The 20465-nt window shown below is 48.5% G+C and overlaps 1 protein-coding gene across 5 annotated transcripts in view; it reads right to left on the bottom strand.

Moving 5' to 3' along the window:
- Nucleotides 1–9793: 9793 nt before the first annotated feature.
- Snap47 (synaptosome associated protein 47) overlaps nt 9794–20465 on the bottom strand; it is a 44371-nt gene continuing 33699 nt past the window's right edge. For all 5 annotated transcript variants that reach the window (XM_028776497.1, XM_028776496.1, XM_028776500.1 and 2 more), the window contains exon 5: nt 9794–10332. In XM_028776497.1, the coding sequence (XP_028632330.1) occupies nt 10186–10332 (147 nt within the window). In that variant the 3' untranslated portion in view covers nt 9794–10185. The remainder of the gene's footprint in view (nt 10333–20465) is intronic.

The raw sequence follows: 20465 nt of genomic DNA, 5'->3' as shown, positions 1-20465 counted from the left end.
TAGGTTCGGTGGGTCTAGGAAGCAAGATGGCTGGAATTGCCATCCATTGGTCAGTGCAGGAAGATGCTCTCACTGTCTCTGCCCAACTGGACTCTAGGGATCCTTGGAGGTAAGGTTTAGGAGATGTGGTTCTGGGTGGCTGGGGACTGTCAGTATTTTAGTGCCAAAGTCCCCAGGAAGTGAAAGTTAATGTTTAAGAAACTATGCAAAATTAACTATCCATGAGAGGATCCCCTCACCAGAGCTGGAAGCAAGGCAGCATCTAGCACACAGATATCCCTATGCTGTACACAGGCCCTCACATTCAACAGGAGTATGCACCTCCCACCCAAAAGCACACAGTACAAATGTGAGAACAGCCATATCCTGGCATACACTGAAGAACATCGACAGAAAAACACATCCAAGTACACATGACTGAGAACACACACAGGAAGACACACATCTGAAATCACAGAGGGTAACAGGCAGTCCATCACATCTGAGTACACAAACAAGAAGACACACCCAGATGCAGGCATCTGAGAGCATACATACAAACACGCTCTACTGGACACCTTGGAACACTGAGTTACTCGACAGAGGTTGGTGATTAACCACATCTGCCTTAGAAACCTGTGTCCCCCTTCCCCAGGCACAGTCCTGCCCTTGATGCTGGGTTTGACTAATGTCCTTTCTGCAGTGACCCCAGAGCAGCTGCTGGGGAGAAGTCGTGCCATGGCTGGGTGTCCTGAATTGGCCTGGCTCCGGTGGCCAACAGGCTAGGGACACACCTGCATTCATGCTCAGGTTCCATAGGGACAGTCAGCAGAAGCCACAGCGAGCTGTCTCCAGATTGCAGTCTGGGCTTTGTAAAGAGGTGTGCCTTCTTGACCTCACGAGGTACCCCCAGCACCAAAGCTGTGCTCTGCTTCCACACTCCAAACTGCTAACTCCCGCCCCCTTGGACCTTCACTGCCAGACCAGCCTGCAGCTTCACCTTGTCCGTGTCTTGGACATCCTTCTTTCAGGTCCCACCTTCCCACCACTCCTACCTTTGTCTCTGTTGATACCCAGGACACCATCCCCTTACCATCCCTTCCCTTGGATATCCTGTTCCCTGCAGCCTTTGTCTCCCTACCCTGCCCTCACCCCTTCCCTGGCCACTTTGGATCACCATCTTTCCACTCCCACACTCTTACTATGTCCTCTGATTACCTTCTTCCTGAGGGCCCTTATCTCCACACCCCTACCCAGGTTTCTCTGTTTCTTAGGAGCCCTACCCTCTAGTCTACCCACTCCCTCCCCTGCACACCCTGTTTCCCACTTTCACAAGTGCCCCTCACCCCTCGGTGGCCTCACTCCCACCATCAGGGTTTGAGGGTGTCACCCTCTCTCTGTTCTTGCCGCCCCCGACACCGCCCAACCCTGTCTGGGTGCTCCTGAGCAAGGGCTGCACCAGTACGTTCACAGGCACTGCCCACAAACGACCCTGGGAACTTTTTCTGGGAACTTTTTCCCGTCATACACGTAGCACCACGGGAGTGTGTTCAAAGGAGCCTGTTTTTATCAAGCTCCAGACATAAGGAAAGAATTAGCTTCTTAGGAGGTATGATTCCAAATCTAAAGAGTCTTGTTTTGGAAGCCTCTCCTTTGAAAAGCTGGGAAAGGCGATGTTGCCCCTCTTTCTTCTGAACCTGTGGTTGTTCTTTTATTTGTTCAGGCTGCATGCTGCGACAGGGATCCAGAGATGAACATCTGCTTTTGGTGAGCAATGGAGCCCTGGTCCAGCATGAAGTCAGTCAATCCACAGACCAGGGCATCTGCCTGGGTACTCACCAACAGACATGGGTGTAGAACTGAAGTCACGAGGCCACCCAGGCCAGTTTCCTCAGCCAGGTCTCATATCTGATTTTAGGCTGCCACAATCTAAAGACATTAATAAAAATATCAAAAAAAAAATGGTTCCTTAGTCCGAACTGACCCATCCTCTGGGCGGCGTGGTAAAATTTCATGGCCTTGAGCTCAGTACTGCCACTGTGTAGTGAGTCACCCCTCTGTCTAGCTTTTTACATTATCCACCCTGTAGTGACCTGGAAGTTATTTCCATGATCAGATCAATTGTCACTGCACACCAAAGACAAGCCATGAAAGTCCTTCCTTCGGGTGGAAAAGTGAAATTCACAGTATAATAAACAAATTAAAAACCAGCTTCTAGTGCTTGCTAAGTACATCTGGGTAAGTATGTTCCGGAGTTGGGGGTGGGGTAGGGAGTGGCAGTAAACTTTTAGCAATCCTCCTGCTTCAGCCTCCTGGTGCTGGGATGACAGATGTGTGCCACCATGCCCAGTTGCTGTTTTTAGTTTCTGGCCATGGCTGAATTTTAGCTTATAAAATCATAGACAAAAGCAGTCAAGCCAGATACTGCGTGAGGTTTCAGACAACCAATGGGTTCTTAGAAGACATCCCCTGTGGATGTGTGGGCACTGTTCCAATGCTATCAAGTCACCCCAACACACACACACATGCTTGTGTGTTCAATTGCACACACCAAGGGTGATGCTCCTGTTCCTCAGCCATCCTTCCCTCTCCCCAATAGAATTGGGGACCTGCCTTTTTCTGCTGGCCTGATTCATCCTTCCCTCTTTGGCTCTGGCATCTAGGAAGCCCACTCCTTCTTCCCTGGGACCAGGGGGCTTGTTGAATGATGCCACAGCCAGGAGTATGACTCCTCCAGTATGTTCTTGGAGATCGGGGCCCATCTTAAATGGGACCAGGAAGATGGGATTTTGAACTGCAGTGTTCAAGAATCCAAGGCACTCACATTCATCTCCCAAGACAGAGGCTATCTGCTTGAGATCGCTTGACTCTTGGAATCTCTCTGTCCTCATGGCTGCCAGTTGCACAGCACAGTGTGCAGATCTGGGGCTAGCTAACAGACCAACTGTCTTGATTCCTACATATGGGAAAGGCTGAGGGATTCCAAGGTGGAGGAGACCAGTGAGATCAAAGAGGCCCAGCCCTTCTGTCTCTTGGCTCTTTCCTCTCTTGGACTGCTATGCCCCTCAGGTGACCTATACCCATGACCATCAAGTCAGACATGATATCCTCTCTCAGACCAGCCTGAGTGCCAAGCAAGATTTCTGGGCCCACAGTGCTTCCATCTCTCTGACTTCACTGCTGTAAACACCATCCACCACGATATAAACCATTAAATTAAAAACATTCCTCACATGTGGAACAAATCCCAACAGCTCCGTGAATGGGCTATGCCTGCACCCAGCCTTCTCACTGTACGTCAACAAAGCAAGAAAAACGGACTTCCATCCCCCTGGGTGTGGCAGCTGCTGTGGCTGTCTCAACCAGGCCCTCATTGGATTTCTAAGCTGGCTGCCAAGCTGCCACTACCCTGTTGGGATGCTCATGGTGAAAGGTGCCCACGGGGATGACAGATGCTAGTTACCTTGTGGGAAGGACTGAAGGAGGGAGAAGTCTCTCTTCATAGCACCACTGTGCCCTCTGTCTTAGATATTACATGGAACTGGAGTCCCTGGACATGGGCAGGAATAGGGGCCGACATAGTTTCACAGATGAGGACAGGGAGGGGCTGCAGGAGGTTCAAGGCTGCACACCATGGGGCTGGGTCAAGGGTCTTACCTGGCTAGAACACTGCACTCTGTCACTGTTCATAGGAAGTAGGGATGGTTCCATGTTATAAACATGGAAGTAAAAACTTGGATCAGAAGTAACTGCTGGAACCCCACACACAGAGCAACCCACCCAATGATGATAAAGAACCAGCTGGGACATTGCATGGGCGACTTGTGGGGTTTTGAGAATGTTTTATTGGCAGAAAGACTGACAGCTTGGGATGAAAGGGCTAGGGACTGGACAAGCGAAGGTGGACCGTTGACTTTCTGTTCTAGTTTCCTTCCTGTGGCTGTGATAGAATACTCAGATCAAAAGCACCCCAGGGAGGAAAGGGTTATTTGGCTAACACTTCCAGCTCACCATCCATGATTGAATGAAGTAGAATCAGAAGCCATGGATGAGCACTGCTTGCTGGCTTGCTCTCAAGCTTGTGGGCAGCCAGATTTCTCATGCAGCTTGAGACCCCCCCCCCCCTCAGGGATGGTGCTGCTCACAGCTGGCTGGGCTCCTCCCACGTCAATCACAAACAGTCCCTTACAGACATGGCCACAAGCCAATCTGATCAAGGCAATTCTTCAGTTGAGGTTCTCTCCTCCCAGGTGACTCTAGGTTATGTCAAGTTGACAATGATACCTAACCAAAAGAGTTTCCAGATTTCAGAGTCAGGAGTGAGGGCTAGACAATGGTTTCATGGATGAAGGGGGCAAGAAAGGCAGATCCTTAGATGCTGTAACATTTTAAGCCCTGCTGTACACACAACTCTCAGTGATGTGACCAAGCACTAATGAGGTCTTGGTAGAAGGACTCTGCAGATGAAATCAAGGCCTGGGTGAGTAGATTCTGAGACAGGGAGTGTTACCTTGGGGCTAGCATCACCACTGGCCAAAGAGAGCCAGGAAGTACACTGAGGGCCCTGTGTGGCTGCTAGTGTGGAGGCAGAGGCTTGGGTGTGAGGAGAACAGGGGATGAGAAGTCTGGTAGTCAGAGAAGTGGCAATCTGGGCCATTACTGCCACAGAAACTGAATTCTGCCACCAACGTGGTTGCACTGGAGACCTCAGCTGAGCCTAGGTGAGGATATTAACCTGACAGCACCTGGATTTCAAATCCCAAATCCCAGCCTTGGAAACTGATAATATCACACACACACACACACACACACACACACACACACACAAGACATGAAAGGGTCTTGGAAACTGATAATAAGATCATACATACACACGCATTGTGCGGCCTGGGAAGAAAAGGAAGGGGGCATACAAACATGAAATGTCAAAGAATAAATTATAAAAAGTAATTAAAAGCTGGATGTGGAGCAAATTCTTTTGTAATCGCTCAGGAGCCAGAGGCAGGTGGATCTCTGTGAATTAGAGACCAGCCTGTTCTACTTATCAATTCCAGGCCAGCCATGACTACATAGTGAGATTACATAGTGAGACCCTGACTCAAAAATGGAGGCAGAGAGCTGGCGAGACGGCTTGGTGGCTAAGAGTGCTGGAGGCTCTTTCAGAGGACCCAGGTTCAATACTCACAGCCCTCTGTAACTCCAGTCCCGAGGAATCCACCACCCTCTCTGACCTCTGGCCACCAGGTACACATACATGTATGCTGGCAAACATCACACATAAAATAAAAATGCGTTGTTAAAAATTACAAAATATTTCTAACACCCTATCACCAAAATATTTCTACCTATCACCCTTTTGCATCATGGCTGTCATTAATTTCACTATGTACATACAGACATATGCACAGATCTGTTAATCATTTACTTTTAGTGAACTTACATTTACATGTATTCTTTCACTGAAACTGCGGGGCTTTTTAAAATTGTTTTTAAGTTTCTGATTCCTACCTTTGTCAGATATCTGACCTCTCTCTCTCTCTCTCACTCACTTCCCTGAGAAGTCAGGGCTACTATTGACTAGCTGTGTCGGGAGATTTATTCTCAGCCGGTGGCACTGTTATGCGTACTGGAGCCTTAAGGCTGTGGTGTCTAAGTAGAGGAAGAGAACCAGATTCCGTAGACTATGCTGAGGAGTCCTGCAGTGGGTGAGAGTCACCTAGGAAGGTGTGTGTCCTGCAGGTGGGGAGCTTCCTGCAGTGCTGTACTCTCTACTCTGAGTCAGAGGTCAAGTGGGGTGTGGATGGACACCCAGGTGTTTTCAATGTGCTGTGTTGTGTACTGCTGACAATGAGGTGCAGGCTCTGGCATGTAGGATGCCATGTGGAAGTATCTCTTTGCACCCAAGTTTGTTGTGCTTGGTGGGTCCCCCTGCTCCAACAATCCCTGTGCCTTCCCATCTTCCTACTCCAGAGTCAGCTTCTCCTTGCGTGCATCTGGGCCCTCACTGAAGTCTACTGGGCATCGTATCTGTGGGGTGCACTGACTGGGAATACAGTGTATACAGAGGGGTCCAGCCTGCCATCTCTGAGTGTCTCTACCACATGCTGGGTCTGGCAGCCTTGCTCTGCTCTGCACACAGGCTCCTCCTGGATTGCCTATATCTCACAGGCCTAGAGAAGGGCTCTCAGGAAGATCCCGAAAGCTCTGGGGCCTGGCAAACATCTCTCTACCTTCTATCAACAGCAGGCAGATGGTGGTAACATACCTGTATTCCTACCTCTGAGGAGGTGAGGCCAGATTTCAAGTTTGGGGCCCATCTGGGCTACTTAAGAGACCCTGTCTGTCAGAGGTCTCCTCTCAAGAACAGGGTCTATTATGCATACAAGCACAATAAAAGTATTGTTACCTAGTTCAATACTAAGCCAGGCATGCCTTTTAATCCCTACACTCAGGAGAGGAGGAAGAGGCAGGAGGATCTCTGTGAGTTAGGAGGGCAGCCTGGTGTACTCGATGAGTAAGCTAGCCAGGGCTAGCCAGGGCCAGCCAGGGCTACATAGTGAGGCCTAAGGAAGTGGAACTCAAAAACGGGGGGAAAAAAAAACCAGGCAAACAAAACAAGTATTAAGACGTACTACATTCAGCAAGTGACCTGGGTCTTCCTTAGGGCCCTGAGGTATCCCCTGCCCCACTCCAAGCTGTGACACCTGAGGGCTCCGCTCATCGTGCCCCGAGAGGGGTTTCCTGTAACTTCTGTACCTGCTCAAACACTGGGCACTGCACGTTCTCAAGACTGGAGCCCTTAGTGCCCAAACTGGGGCCTGCTAACCACACCCATATTTGTGTCTCCACTCCACATTCCAGCGCCACAGGGAAAGGGGCTTAACGTGGGGGACTCCTAAGATACTCCCTTCTCTGTGACCAGAGAAATGCATGCAAAGCAAGCTCACCATTGAAACTTCCCATCCCAAACCGTTAGTATGACTCGAGGCCCCGAAGGAGAGAGAAGGCCGACAAATCCTCTGGGTCAGAAGTGAGTAACCCTGTGGCTTTTTCTATTCAAAAGGACCTTGGGGAAGAATCTTCCCAACAGAATCAAGTTTTGAGAAGGTGCCAAGGGCATAAGACATGCTTTTAAGATGTGGAAACCCATAGCAACTATGAAAGGTGCCTACGACTAAGCATCCTGGCATCTACATGCAGCTCATCAGCCTGTGGCTGGGACGGCAGGCCAGCTCCAGGCCTTCATGGAGGTCCCTGCTGGCCCTGGGCTGGGGCAGGGCCTCAACTTGCAGACCACACAAATCTCACCAACTGGTGTATAGGGATCAGTATCTCAAAATGTTAGAACATGTCTTAAGGATCTGTTGGGTGGTGCTCTTCCCATTTGCAATGTGTGGGTGTACACTATTGTGGAGCCTTGGGGAAAAAGTTCTTGTGAAAGACACATGTCCCCATACACCGCCTTCTAGGTGCTACTTTTGTTTTTTTAATTTGTATTTCTTTTTATTTTTTGTGTATGAATGAATGCTTTGCCTGAATGTATCTGTTCACCCTGTATGTGCTCAGTGCCTGTGAGATCAAAAGACGACATCAGATCCCTTGGACCTGGAGTTACAAGAAGCTGTGAGCCACTCCATGGATGCTGGGAACTGGACCCAGATCCTGTGCAAGAACAGCCAGTGTCCTTAACCACTGGGTCATTGCTCCAGCCCCCCAGCCTTGTCTGTAATTAACATGGTAATTGCACTTACTTGGAGGGTCTGGTGTGATACCCTAGCACATATCCATACCCCCACTGTGTGCTAGCAGATCAGGTGGTGAGAGTCCATACTACCAGGCGTCCATCAGTTCACACGAGGTGAGAACTCTCTTCCAGCTGCTCTGAAATAATACCCATTGCTCTTTCTAGTCTCTCTGCTAAATAGAATACCAGAGCATATTGCTAGTCTGACTTTAATTCTGGACCCAGTTCCCTGCCCACCCCTCTTAAGCCCCGACTCGAGTAATTACTATTCCATTCTCTGTTCCCATGAGATCAGCTTTTCCAGCTTCCACATGAGTGAAGTCTTGTGGTATGAATGGATTAAAAAAAAAAGTAGTAGGTGCTGTATGTGGGGCACAGGCCTATAGCTCCAACACTCAAGAGGCAGAGGTGGGAAGATCTCAAGAAGCCAGCTAGGGATACACACTGATACCCAGGCTCAAAAGGCTGAGGGCTGGGGATGCATCTCTGTGGTAAAATGCTTGCCTAACATACACAAGGCCCTGCGTTGGTTCTTAGCACTGGCAAAAACAAACACCATGATACAGATAAATAGATCAGCATTCAGTGGTGAAAAAGAATGAAATCCTGTCACTTCCAACAACATGGCTAAACCCAGAGGACATGATGCTTTGTGAAGTGAGCCAGGCATACAAAGACAAGTGCTGGATGGATAGTCAAGGTCTCCCAGGGGCTCTGAGTGGAGGGGAGGGGAACATAGGACGGGAAGGGATGGAGAGAACAGGAGGAAGGCTGGATAGTGGGAGCAGAGCATGGGTAGGCAGGAGGAGTAAACCCAGTGCTCCAGAACATGTCAGAGAGACTACAGTGCCTGGCAGTTCACTGTTCTCTTCATAAAGACGTGGAGGAGAACACAGAGGCCCCCACACACAGGACTGACAAGTGCTTGAGAGGTGGAAACAGGACCTGTCTGATGCCATCACTGCACACTGCAGACAGACATCGCCACACACCAGCCATCTGGTATCCACTCAGTAAACACATGAGGGAGTCAGGGGAGGTGGCACAGACCTATAATCCTAGCACTTGAAGGCAGGAGGATAGCTGCAAGTCTGAGGCCAGCTTGAACTGGAGTGAGAACCTGTCTCAAAAACAACAACAACAGAACCCCAACAACCCATCAGGACCCTCTCCCCCAAATAAACAAACCCATGCATGTGTCCCCAGTAGTCCACAGTGGAGTGGCTGTTGGAAGCAGCTCTGAGCAGTAAGCTGAGAACCCTCACTGAAAACACACAAGATTAAGCAAAGGGCAACAGCAAGACAGTGTGGACCACTACTAAAGCAGGCACCTAGTCTGAATAGCCTAGATCAGGAAACTGGGAGATCGGCACCATGCTCTGCTTCAGATGAAAGTGGAGAGGTCCACAGTGGAGACATCTGAGCTGGACTGGACTGCACTCGTGACTGCAGTCAGTCACCAAGCATGTGGAGAGAAAAGGCTGCTTCCAGGGCAAGGCCAGAATGATGTTGGTCTTGGCCATCAACTTCCTAGATTAAGAGATGTCTGGGAGTGTCGAGTCATCCCCGTGTGTCTGTGGGGGTGCTCCCAGAGAGACAGCGGTTAGGGAAAGGGCTACCCTGATTGTGGGAAGCCCAAATGGGAGGCGGAAGAAGGCAGTGTGTGCTAAGTGTGCAGGCCTCTCAGTCTGAGAGCGCATGGCTGCCACCAGCCTCTGCTGCCACCAGCCTCCACTGTCTTTGACCTTTTAAGGCAGAACCAATGCCAGCGATTCCAGGAGCTTCCAGGCCTTCAGCACTGGGCTGCTGAGGGGTCCAGACTCTTGGACTGGGCAGCTACAATGTTCCCTGTCTCTCCAATGTGCACATGGCTGTTATAGATCTGGCTCCTATGATATAAGAAATCTAATAAACATTCTTTTATTATGCACACATAGAGGCAACTGGTCTTGTTCCTCTACAGAACTCTAACTGATGACCAGGAGAAGGTGGCAGGGGCTCAGCAGCATCTGAAGGGAGAATCAATGCCTGTGGCAAGTGAATGGCAGAGCCAGACCAAGTACTCACATCTCAGAATGACTGACATTTTTCTTTACTGTTTGGCAAAAGTGGTGAGATATGACAGTGTGATGTGGCTTGTGCAAGGTAAGTAGGGCCATGGCCCCACAATGGCAGCTCAACACGGGGTCTCAGTGTGGACAGCGAGAATGACTATGCTGTGGTGACCATCCTTGCATGAACAGGATGTGGCCCTCATGCTAAGGGCACGTGGAAAACATATCATGCTCATGCATGTTGTGGCTTCTCCTGGCCCATGCTAGGAAGATGTAGTTCCCAGGTAGGGCCTCATAGTTCCACAGTGCCCAGAATGGCTTCCCAGGTCTCAGTGCGAAGGACACAGAGCTAACAGCAACAGAATCAGCAGAGCCACGCCAGGGGCGGCTGTTCTGCAGCTTGCCCCACTACATCAGCTTTCTCATACGCCGGTTATGCTTGTCCACAGTCAGGGTTGTCCGGTCCACAGCTACGGTGATGCCGTCCAGAGCTGCGTCCTGGCGTTCGAGCTCGGCCTCAGTGTCCAGTGCAAGTCCCTTCAGTTTGCTCAGGATCTGGGGGAAGCAGAAATGACAAGCACAGTTTCCATCCCTATCTCAGTGTCAGCAGGCTGATGTGACTAACCAAAGGGACACAGTTTTCTGAGTCAGGAGGACACAGCCTACAGAGCTGCTGCCTGAGCTTGGCCTCAGCACTAGGCATGACTCTGTGGTCCCGGGATGCAACTGCCCTCAGCAGAAAGCACACATGACCATGCCCTGGAAGGTGCTGAGTGAACCCATGTGGACCAGGAACACAGCTATCACCTGTGGGATTCCATGTGAGGGGAGATCTGCCCGGTCACCTGTATCTTGCCTCACTGTGCCACCCAGACATAAGAATAGTAAGACTGAAAAGAACAGATTCCTTTCTGCTCCACACACACAGAAGGCACAAAGATGTTCTGTACAGCGGCACTGGCATGGACAGTCCTCAGTGTCACAGCCTCACATGTTCTGTACAGTGGCACTGGCATGGACAGTCCCCAGTGTCACTGCCTCACATGTTCTGTACAGTGGCACTGGCATGGACAGACCCAGTATGTGGTCACTTATACAAACCACAGTGCAGATAATCACACGTGGGTCTGGGCTAACAGAGTCACTGGGCTGAATGCCGTGCTGTGGCATGTGTGTACCTGTGCTCATGACTCTCAGACCAGCAGGGAACCAAGCATTCAGACCTGTGGAAGCCACTGAGACGTTGGTGATGTTCAAGTTGCCTCACAAGGAGCCATCCTCATCATTAAGTGACAAATGCCTGTAATTTAATAGGCTACATAACACAGGGACACTGCAAAAACACAAGGCTAGCCACACTTACCTAGAGTCTGGGGTGCAGAGAGCACTGAGGGCCAGGTAACAGGTGTGCGTGTGCATGGGGCCACTGAAGAGAGAAACAGGCCACTATAGGCCAGACGGGTTGAGGAGGCCCATCTCCCCTTAGCCTCCCTTCCACTCAGATCCGTGATGCGTGTCAGGAAGTTTTATTTTATTGCAGTCCTGAGTTCTTCATTCTGTGGTTGTTCTAACTGTATTCTCACGGAGCTGGGCTAAGCTACTCATACTTTCAAGCTGACAGCACAAAAGAAAAGGATACTAAAGAAAACAGGGACATTGCTCGTGATGACTGTCCGAACCTTTCAGGAAGAGCCTCACTTCACAGTGAGACCAAGGAACCTGATTCATCAGGACATCTTGGTCACACTCACTGTCTCCCCACAACTGCTTATGGCAGGGATGGGTTAAGTGGAGACGTCTGAGGTCCCTGAGACCTGTCTAGTGACTGCATTATATCCTAAAACCTTTCCTGACGCCTACCTGATGTCACACACGGAAGTATCCCATGAGGGATCCCATGCAAAACATCTCAGGTGGCCCAAACTGCTCCATCAGCACCCAGCTGGTGCCATGGCCACACACTAAGTGCTCAGTTCTAATTCACACAGGCACCCTTGCTCATAGACTGACATTTCCACCAGCTTAGAGACCAGGCCACGAATTCTGCATCTGACTAACGACAGACAACACGAGCAGGCCTAAGTTCTTTCTCAACTGCTAGGGTCACATGAACCATCCACATGATAAACTGCAAACTGCAAAGGTCTATGCTAGGCCACCAACAGGTTTCAGGGTTCCTCTTCAGACACAGCTTGTGTTCAACTGTCATCATGAGCCAGAGCTTGAGATGGCTGCCTGCAGTTCTCTAGATACGTTACCCCAGGAGCTGGCTGGAGCTCTAGAAAGCACACAGTGGGGACAGCGAGCCCTGGGATGGGGGATGGCATTATACAGTAGTCTTTTCCATCTCCTAGACTTGCTGACACCAAACAGCAGACTACAACAAGGAAATGAATCCCTAGCACCCAGCCCCACCCCTCTCTCACCCATCTGCCCTGCCTGCCTGCTGTGGTGGGAAGGTTATCGTGCCTATGCTGCCCACTTACCTATCAGTTATGTCATCTGACAAGGCCTCCCAGCCTCCCATAGTCAGGTCACACACAACCCCTGGCTATGCTTCTCTACGGTCTCTGGGCCTGTGTATGCATGGGTCCCATAAAAGCGCACGTCTTTCTAGGAGGAGTGAAAACACCATGATGTTTCCAGCCATGCCGTGTGTGGGTCCTGTAGCCCCTCGGGCACTGGCTCACTTGGCTGATATAACCATTTGTCTTGTTTGTGTTTAAGATGAACCATGCTTATAGGAAAAAAGAGAATTAAGGAAGAAAATAAAAGCTATCCGTGACTCAAACCACCATTCCTCACATTAGCCTGACAAGTTAGCCATCCTTACCCCCAAACCCCAAATCTGAGACTTTCTGAGCTGATGTACCACTGTTGCTGAATAGCACCCCTGAGCCCACAGGACAAGTCACATCAAAATCCAGGCGCTAATCAGACATGGAGGGGCACACCTGCAATCCCAGCACTTGGAAGGTAGAGGCAAGAAGACCAGGAGTTCAAGGCCAGTCTTAGGGTCATACCAAGTTTGAGTCTGGCCTGGATTACACAAAACCATATCTCAAAACAACAAAAATGAAAACTTAACAAAACCCTCAAGAATGCAGGTCCACTGTAAGTATCATCTGAGACCATCTAAGGTATGTGTCAGAGGTACTCAAGAAACAAGTGCATTCCATGTTTATTTAGCCTGGGTGCTGGCCTGAGGTGCTATCATGTCTGGGAAATATTTAAAAATCCTAAACAAGCCCAAACCAGTACAGTTCTGAATGCTTCAGAAAGGGACGCTCAGCCCATGTGGGCTGGATTTTATTACTACATCTATATGTTTGTATGAGAATTTAAAATACATGATGAAAAGACACTTCCAGTTTTGTTTCCTATTATGTACTTTTTCATCTTTTGGATAAACAAAAGCTCATCCTAAATAAAAGCTTGAGTTACAGAATCACCCCTCCCCCCACCACCACCTCTAAGGCAACTCACAGAACTTAATTTTAGGAACTTTTCACCTATTACCTCTAACTCTTTTTAAAAATAAGGTCCAGAAGACCTGAGCACTGGCCATAAGCTCTGGGCTCACTGGATCCAGACTGAGTCAGTTACAGGAGATATAACCACTAGCCTAGCATTAACTGCCATGGGCAGATGACTCAGTCACAGCACCAGGGCACTGTGAGAAATCGCATGTCCCTGAAAACAGAGCAGGGATCTCATCTGGGCCTGGAGGAAACAGTCACAAACTGGATGCTGGGCTGTAGGACCCACACCAGCCCTCACAGCCTGGAGTGGCCAGAAAGCTGCAGGACAGGAAGAAACAAAGAGATTTTAAACAACCACACACTGAGGAGTGAAACATAAATATATCCAAAATATATTTCAAAAAGTAAACACATGAGAGTCATGATTAGTTAAGTATAATATACACAATACAGAAGTCCTAATACGTCAGTGTGAACGTTAGGCTTAACAAACAACTCAGCCAGGACAAACATGAATACTAGCCATATAAAACAGGACCAAGAGGCCACAGACCTTGTGCGCACAAAGTCCACTCTATGATAGACTCTGTGAGACTTACATTTCCTCTGTCATCTTCCTGAAAAGCTAAATCAATTGGCTCTTATTTGTGCACAGAAAAAGGATAGCCAAAGAAAGACTAGGTATGGGCTGAGGATATAGCTCAGACCCCAGAATCACAGAAGTCGGATGTGGTGATGTCTGCCTGTAATCTCAGCACTTGGGAAGTAGAAGTCAGAAGACCAGAAATTCAAGGTCATCTTGGCTAAACTATGTAAGACCATCTCAAAACAGAACAAAACAACTCCCCCAAAACAAAAACAAAAACAAACCTCCCAAAACAACAAAACCAAAAACAAATCAGAAGAGCAAGACTGTATTCTGTGACCTCTGCCTAATAGTTAAAGAATATTCACAGATAAATAACCCATGGCACAAACAACTGATTGCCTATCCAAGTTTCAGCATTATATCATACAAATACTCAAAATAAAGGCTGGTTGCTATTCAACCTTTGATTTGGAAAAAGTCTCACCATTTTAAAAGTCTTTAAAATAGAACTCATTCCAAATAGCTTGCTAAGACCCCTTAGCCTGTCTGCCAAAATGCACTTGGAATTAATTAATACTGGCCATACTGAAAAGACATCCAACAGCTACTAGGTCTGCAGACAAAGAAAATCACAGAGCTAACCTTCCAAGCACTAATATCTCTAGAATACTGGTAGCCTTTTCTCTTTAAGAGAGGGATTGAAGTAATTAAATAGCACCATGCACATTCCATATAACAGGGGACGGAAAGAATGGAGCTCATGAAGTCTGGCCAAACCTTAGAAACAGTTGTTCCTTCTGTGGCCCAGGATGACAAGCTGTCTAGTCATCAGCACATACTGCTGCCAGCCTCTGACATACCCTGGGGGCCCCTTGATGAGCCCTGTCTGGCTGTGAGTCAAAGACCAGGCTTGAGTGGACATTCCCACAAGTCCCTGACATGCAACAAACAACACAGTAACCAGGCAGCTTCACCTGTGTGGATGCTCAGCCCCTGCTAGACAGGCAGGACACAAGCATGTGAAAGCCGGTGTCTGGGAAAGTCTGGGAAACTGAGGGCTCTTCTCCTAGGGAAGTTATGGCTGCAATATATCCGAGTCACATCAGCTTCTCTTAGTGTCTATGGTAGGAGAAGGGAACCTCAGGTGACTCAGGCAGGAACCAGGCAGGAAGTAGGGAGGAACACATAAGTTCAGGGAAGGAAGCAGACAAACCCCAACCCCCTTGCACAGCTGTGTCATCAGGGTAGTACAAACACAACCTTTCAATGTGCCATTCCCAGGGCATCCTTGGGAAGGGCTTTCTAGCCTTGCTGGCCCTGACAGTCCCAGGGGGTCAAGGCCTCTCTGGACCAGAGCTCACAGCTCAGTGGTGATGTGATGAGTGGTCTATCTGCACAAGGCTGCCTGGACTTAGACAAGCACCACAACCAACACCAACACAGCACCCTGCTGGCAGCAGTCACACCAGGCACACCAGAAGAGCAAACACAGAGAAACCTCAGCCTCCTTGACATCTCTACATCGTCCACACTGACAGCACATTTTATAACCGACGCTGATTGAGGCAGTTTAGATGCACTGACTATGTGGACATGTCTCCACATATACTCTCAAGAGGTCTTGGCACCTCATGCTGTACAGCTATGCTGTCAGGACAGCCTAGCTCGGGACACTCTGTGTGCCCACAGATGTTGCAGTACACTGGTTTCTATCTTCACATAGGATCTGAGGAATGATGTTCTGCTCCACCCTACCCTATGATCCCAGGATCTGGGCTATGACCACATGAATGTGAGCATCTACAGTTCACATGAGCTAGGCTGTCTGCTCTCAGCTGTTTATACACTGACTTACCCAGTAACTGTGAATTTTCCTACAGTGAGAAATTAGCAACCATTTAAGAACAGAGCTGGGATAAATCAAGCTGTCTGCAACTGTGAACTGTTCTTCCAGTTGAGCCATTAACATGTTGTGGAGAAGGTAAAGAGGGGAAAGTTGGCTTTCACAACAGTGAAGCCCTAGGGGCTGCAGGAGCATGCTCGGCTGCAACCCATCACACGCAGAGCTCACAGACCACCCTAGTCTCACGGCCCAGTGGCTGCATTCCTAGGGGCTGCCGGTGGTCTGGGGCCGGCAGGGAGGGTGGATGTGAGGCTCCAGTCTCATGGTCCCACCATTCTACAGTGTGCATGGGCTTGCTTGTGCCACTCCTGAGGTAACTTAAAGACAGCAGAGTGGCTGAGCTCTTCAGGGATCTGTGGGCCTTGAACTACCTCTGTCGACCTACATCTGTCGACCGGCTGCCAGTGACAAATAGCTGCTCTCACTTGAGGCCCAGCAGGGTGCTTGACTACACAGGTCAAAAGCCAGGCTAGACCACTGTTACACAACTCAATCATAGGTGACCTCAAAGAGAGTCAAATGTTTGAATAAGACGAATCTTCACTACACAAGACGGGAGACATAAAAAAGATGTGCTGAGGCACGGCTCGCCGGAGTCTTAGTGACATGTAAGCACCTCCTGCTGCTTCACAAGGCACCATCTACTCTTACCCAAGCCTTCAGGTACAGCCCTGCTGCATGACAGGGACAGTAAAAATCATAATACTGACACAATGGGTTACATGGTAAGGACACAGCACGTGCCACCTTCACACAGACAGACAGAAGGATAGACAGCCGTTTTCACCCTCTTTATCATCATCCAACACAATTCAATGGCACCTGCTTCCCAGGCAAGACCAAAGCTACCTTATACTTGCTACCTACTAAGACAAGCTAACTAAAAGGGTACAACGTTGAAGAGACTATTTGGAGAGATCACATAAGGAAACACAGGGCTTCAGTGAACTATAATCAACTCCCCAGCATGAGGACATGGGGAAGAGCAAGTGCAGCTCCACTACACCTTTTAACACCAAGAGCTGGGGGGGGGGGGGCTCTCCACAGCAACAAGCAATTAGTTCCTCAGCAGTATGTCCTCTAATTCAGCTCAGCTCTGACGTCCCCACACCAGTGCCAGATATAAGCCCTCTCTGATGACCAGCTGTGCCCCCTTCCTGATGAGCAGCAGTTCTGTCAGGGCTCCTACAGTTCCTCCTTGGGTTGTACTGGTTTGCTCAGGTAGTTCACAGAACTTAGGAAACACTAACTTATGCTGACTGGTTCATCATGAGGATAATTACCAAAGATATAAACACAGAGATGTAAGAGATCAGGTGTGGGTACAGGACGGGGCTTCCACGGACTCCAAGTGCACCCACCCCTAGAAGCCTCCAATTGTTAGCTCTCAGGAAGCTTCTGAAAATGTCTCTAGGAGTTTAATGGAGGCTTCATGACATGGGGTGGGTGATTAAACCACCAGCCATCGGTGATGCACTCAACCCCCAGCCGGTCTTCTGAGGTAAGGCTAAGGGTACTCACATTCCAATTTTGCCCTGTTTCTTCAGCAGCTCGCCCCACCCTGAAGCTACTCTAGAGACTGTGGCTACTGGCCAGCAGAGGAACATGGGAAAATACTTCACTTTTGGATTCCCAGGATTTTAGGAGTGAAGTAGAATGTCCCATGCTTCAGTGACTTTCTCCAGAATACATCATATGCCAGGGAACGAATCTCATTAAATGTACAGTGACTGAAATAATAAGTTTCTTCTCTGACCACAGTGGTATCAAACAAGAAATTTGGAAATCCATAACATTCATAGATAAATACAAATTAAACAGCAAGCTCTGCAACAACCAGTGAAAGGAAATTAGTGAATTCTTAGAGACAAATGAATATGAAAACTCGACATAGGAAACAAACCGAATCCATATGGACAAGATCCCAGAGAGCAGGGGTTCCCTGTGAAGAATCAATGACTTGCCATTAGTAACACAACCAGAAAGACCTTCCACTGACAAAGCAAGGGCATCAATGAAACCCAGCATGCCCTCAGGAACTTAAGAGAAGAGAGTCTTCAAGAGGGTGAGAGAGTTCATGAGTAGTTCACAGCAGGGCACCCACATCTCGGAGGTAAAACAGTGAAGGCAGGGGGCTGCAAAGACAGCACATTGTTAAGAGCACTGGCTGCTCTTCCAAAGGACCTGGGTTCAATTCCGAGTACACACAGGTTGGCTCACAACTGTCTGTAGCTCCAGCTTCAGGGTATTGAATGTCCTCTTCTGGCTTCTGAGGGAATAGGACATGGACACAGCATCACAAACATGTATGTGGGTGAAACACTCATACACATAAAATAAAAATAAAATAAAATAGTGAAGCAGGAAAGGGAACACCAAAACAACTCCTGTGTGTAGAGGATGTCATCTGACTGCAGAAACCTATAGCTCAGCTAAAAGGTGACCAGATCTGAGCCATGAACTCAGCCAGCTGCAGGACAAAATCCTACAGCTTCCTGTAGCAGAAGCAAAGGACTAAAAAAAGGAAGTTGAGACAATCTCTCTGGTTATGATAGCATCCTAGAGAATGGAACAGTAGTCTTCACTGAAAATGAAAAGGTTTGCTGAATGAAGTCAGAGCTGAAACAAACAGAGAGATTCCCTAGGTGCCAAGTCAGAAGGCTTCAGGTTGGCCTGGCCATGGAACCTCCCAGAGTGATACAGAGACAGTGTAGGCAGTGTGAAAAATGTAAGCTGTAGTTTATAAACCAAAATGGAAAGGCTAATCTTCAGATCCTTACAGAAGGGGCCTAGGACGCCAAAATGACTCTCACAGAGCTGGGTGGTAAATACATGTGTGATCTACCACTTGGGAAGCTGGAGGCTTGGGGGTCTGAGGGCCCTATTGGCTATATAATGAGTTTGAGGGCAGCCTGAGCTACCTGCCTCAAAGACTAAAAAGTAACCAACAACAGAGGTGTGTCACACTCAGCAATTTTAGAGGTTACTACAAAGCTATAGTAATCAGAACATTCATCAACAGACCAGAACAAAGAAGAAAAAAGAGAGAGACCCATACTTCCATGGCTAATGGACATTTGACAGGGCTGCAAGATGACTCAAAGGGGAAAACAATCAGTTCACCAGCAATGTGGAAGCCACCTCATTGCACACGCAAAAATGAACTCCAGATGGACTAACAACTTCCGATGGAAAAGGCAGAACTCTAATAAGAAAAGCAGGGCTAAGTCCTTAGGGACTTGTTTTTAGTGCTGTGTTCTTTAAGCACTAAACCAACAACATCACAAACAAGAACAATAACAACAACAATCAACAAGCACCAAACAAAGCAGAGAAGTGCATAATAGATAAACTGGGTGGGGTGGTGCACATCTTTCATGTCAGCTCGTGGGAAGCAGAGGCAGATGGATCTCTTTGAGTTCAAGGCCAGCCAGGGTTATATAGTGAGACCCTGTCACAAACACCAAAGGTTCAGATTGAGTATGGGGGAGCATAAATACTATAATTTGAATTCTTTGTACCCTTGTTGTTTTACAAAGAATTTAAAAGCTGGGTATAATGTTATACCTAGGAAGGAAAAACAGGAATATTATCATGAGTTTCGAGTCAACCTGGTAAAATAGTAAATTCTAGGCTAGCCTGGTTTACAGAATGAGAGACCCTGCCCCAGAATGAATAAATAAATAAAGATAGATAGATAGATAGATAGATAGACAGACAGACAGATAGAGCGAGCAAGCGATCAGAAGAAGATCTGAGTAGCCTTAGCTCCTGGGTCCTGGAAGCATCTAGATCTTTGGGACTTCCCTAGTAATGGGACTGTCTTTGTCTTTGTAACCAATGAGACCCCCATACCTGAGTTCATTGCAATGCAATGGCTGTGTGTGACTGGAGGGTGGGGGTGGTGGCCACAAGATCCCACTGTGACCCCCCAGGGAATGGGGGTTAAGTATTAGGTTCAGATGTGAGACTGGTCAATTAAGCATGACCTGCAATGTAACCCAATAAAGACAAGAGAGACCCCGGCTGGTAACACCAACGTGCTAATAGGCCAAGTCCCTGGGAGAGGACAGGAAACTCTATGTTTGAGACCCTCTCTGATCTAGCTCTGTATTCATGCCCTTTATGTTGCAATGCTAGCTGTGGGCTGGAGAGATGATGGCTCAGGAGGAGGTAAAGCCCTTGCTATGCAAGCATGAGGACCTGGCCTGAGATCAGATCCCCAGCACCTATGTAAAAGTTGGGCGCTGAGGTGTGAATTGTGGAGACAGGAGGATTCCAGGGACTCGCTGGCTAGTGAGTCTAGCCAAAATGGCAGGTTCAGGTTTGATGAGAGACCTTATTCTAAAAGGTAAGATGGAGAAGAGACTGAGGAAAGGTATGCTCCTGAGTCCTGGGTCCTCCACATGCATCAGGTGTTCAAAACATTGTGAATGTGGGGATCAGGGATGCTCGACCTATGCCTGAGGCCATGGCTTAGCTCAGTGCTAAAATGACTAGAACTGAAGCTCTAAATAAAAACATTCTCCAGAGACCTTCAGTGAAGGTAGAAATGGTAACAGTTTCACAGAAAAATTCCAGTAAGTGTGAGGACACTTGAGCACCAAGAAGGCAAAACCCTACAGTGGCCAAAGCCACTCACCACCTTCGTTCACAACAAACTGGTCGGGGGGTGGGGGGGAAGAGAGAGAGAGAGAGAGAGAGAGAGAGAGAG

This window comes from Grammomys surdaster, unplaced genomic scaffold (genome assembly GCF_004785775.1).
Source record: "Grammomys surdaster isolate TR1022 unplaced genomic scaffold, NIH_TR_1.0 270, whole genome shotgun sequence".
Classification (NCBI taxonomy): Eukaryota; Metazoa; Chordata; class Mammalia; order Rodentia; family Muridae; genus Grammomys; species Grammomys surdaster.
The sequence above is the reverse complement of the archived record's forward strand: the minus strand, read 5'-3'. Positions and strand labels throughout refer to the sequence as shown.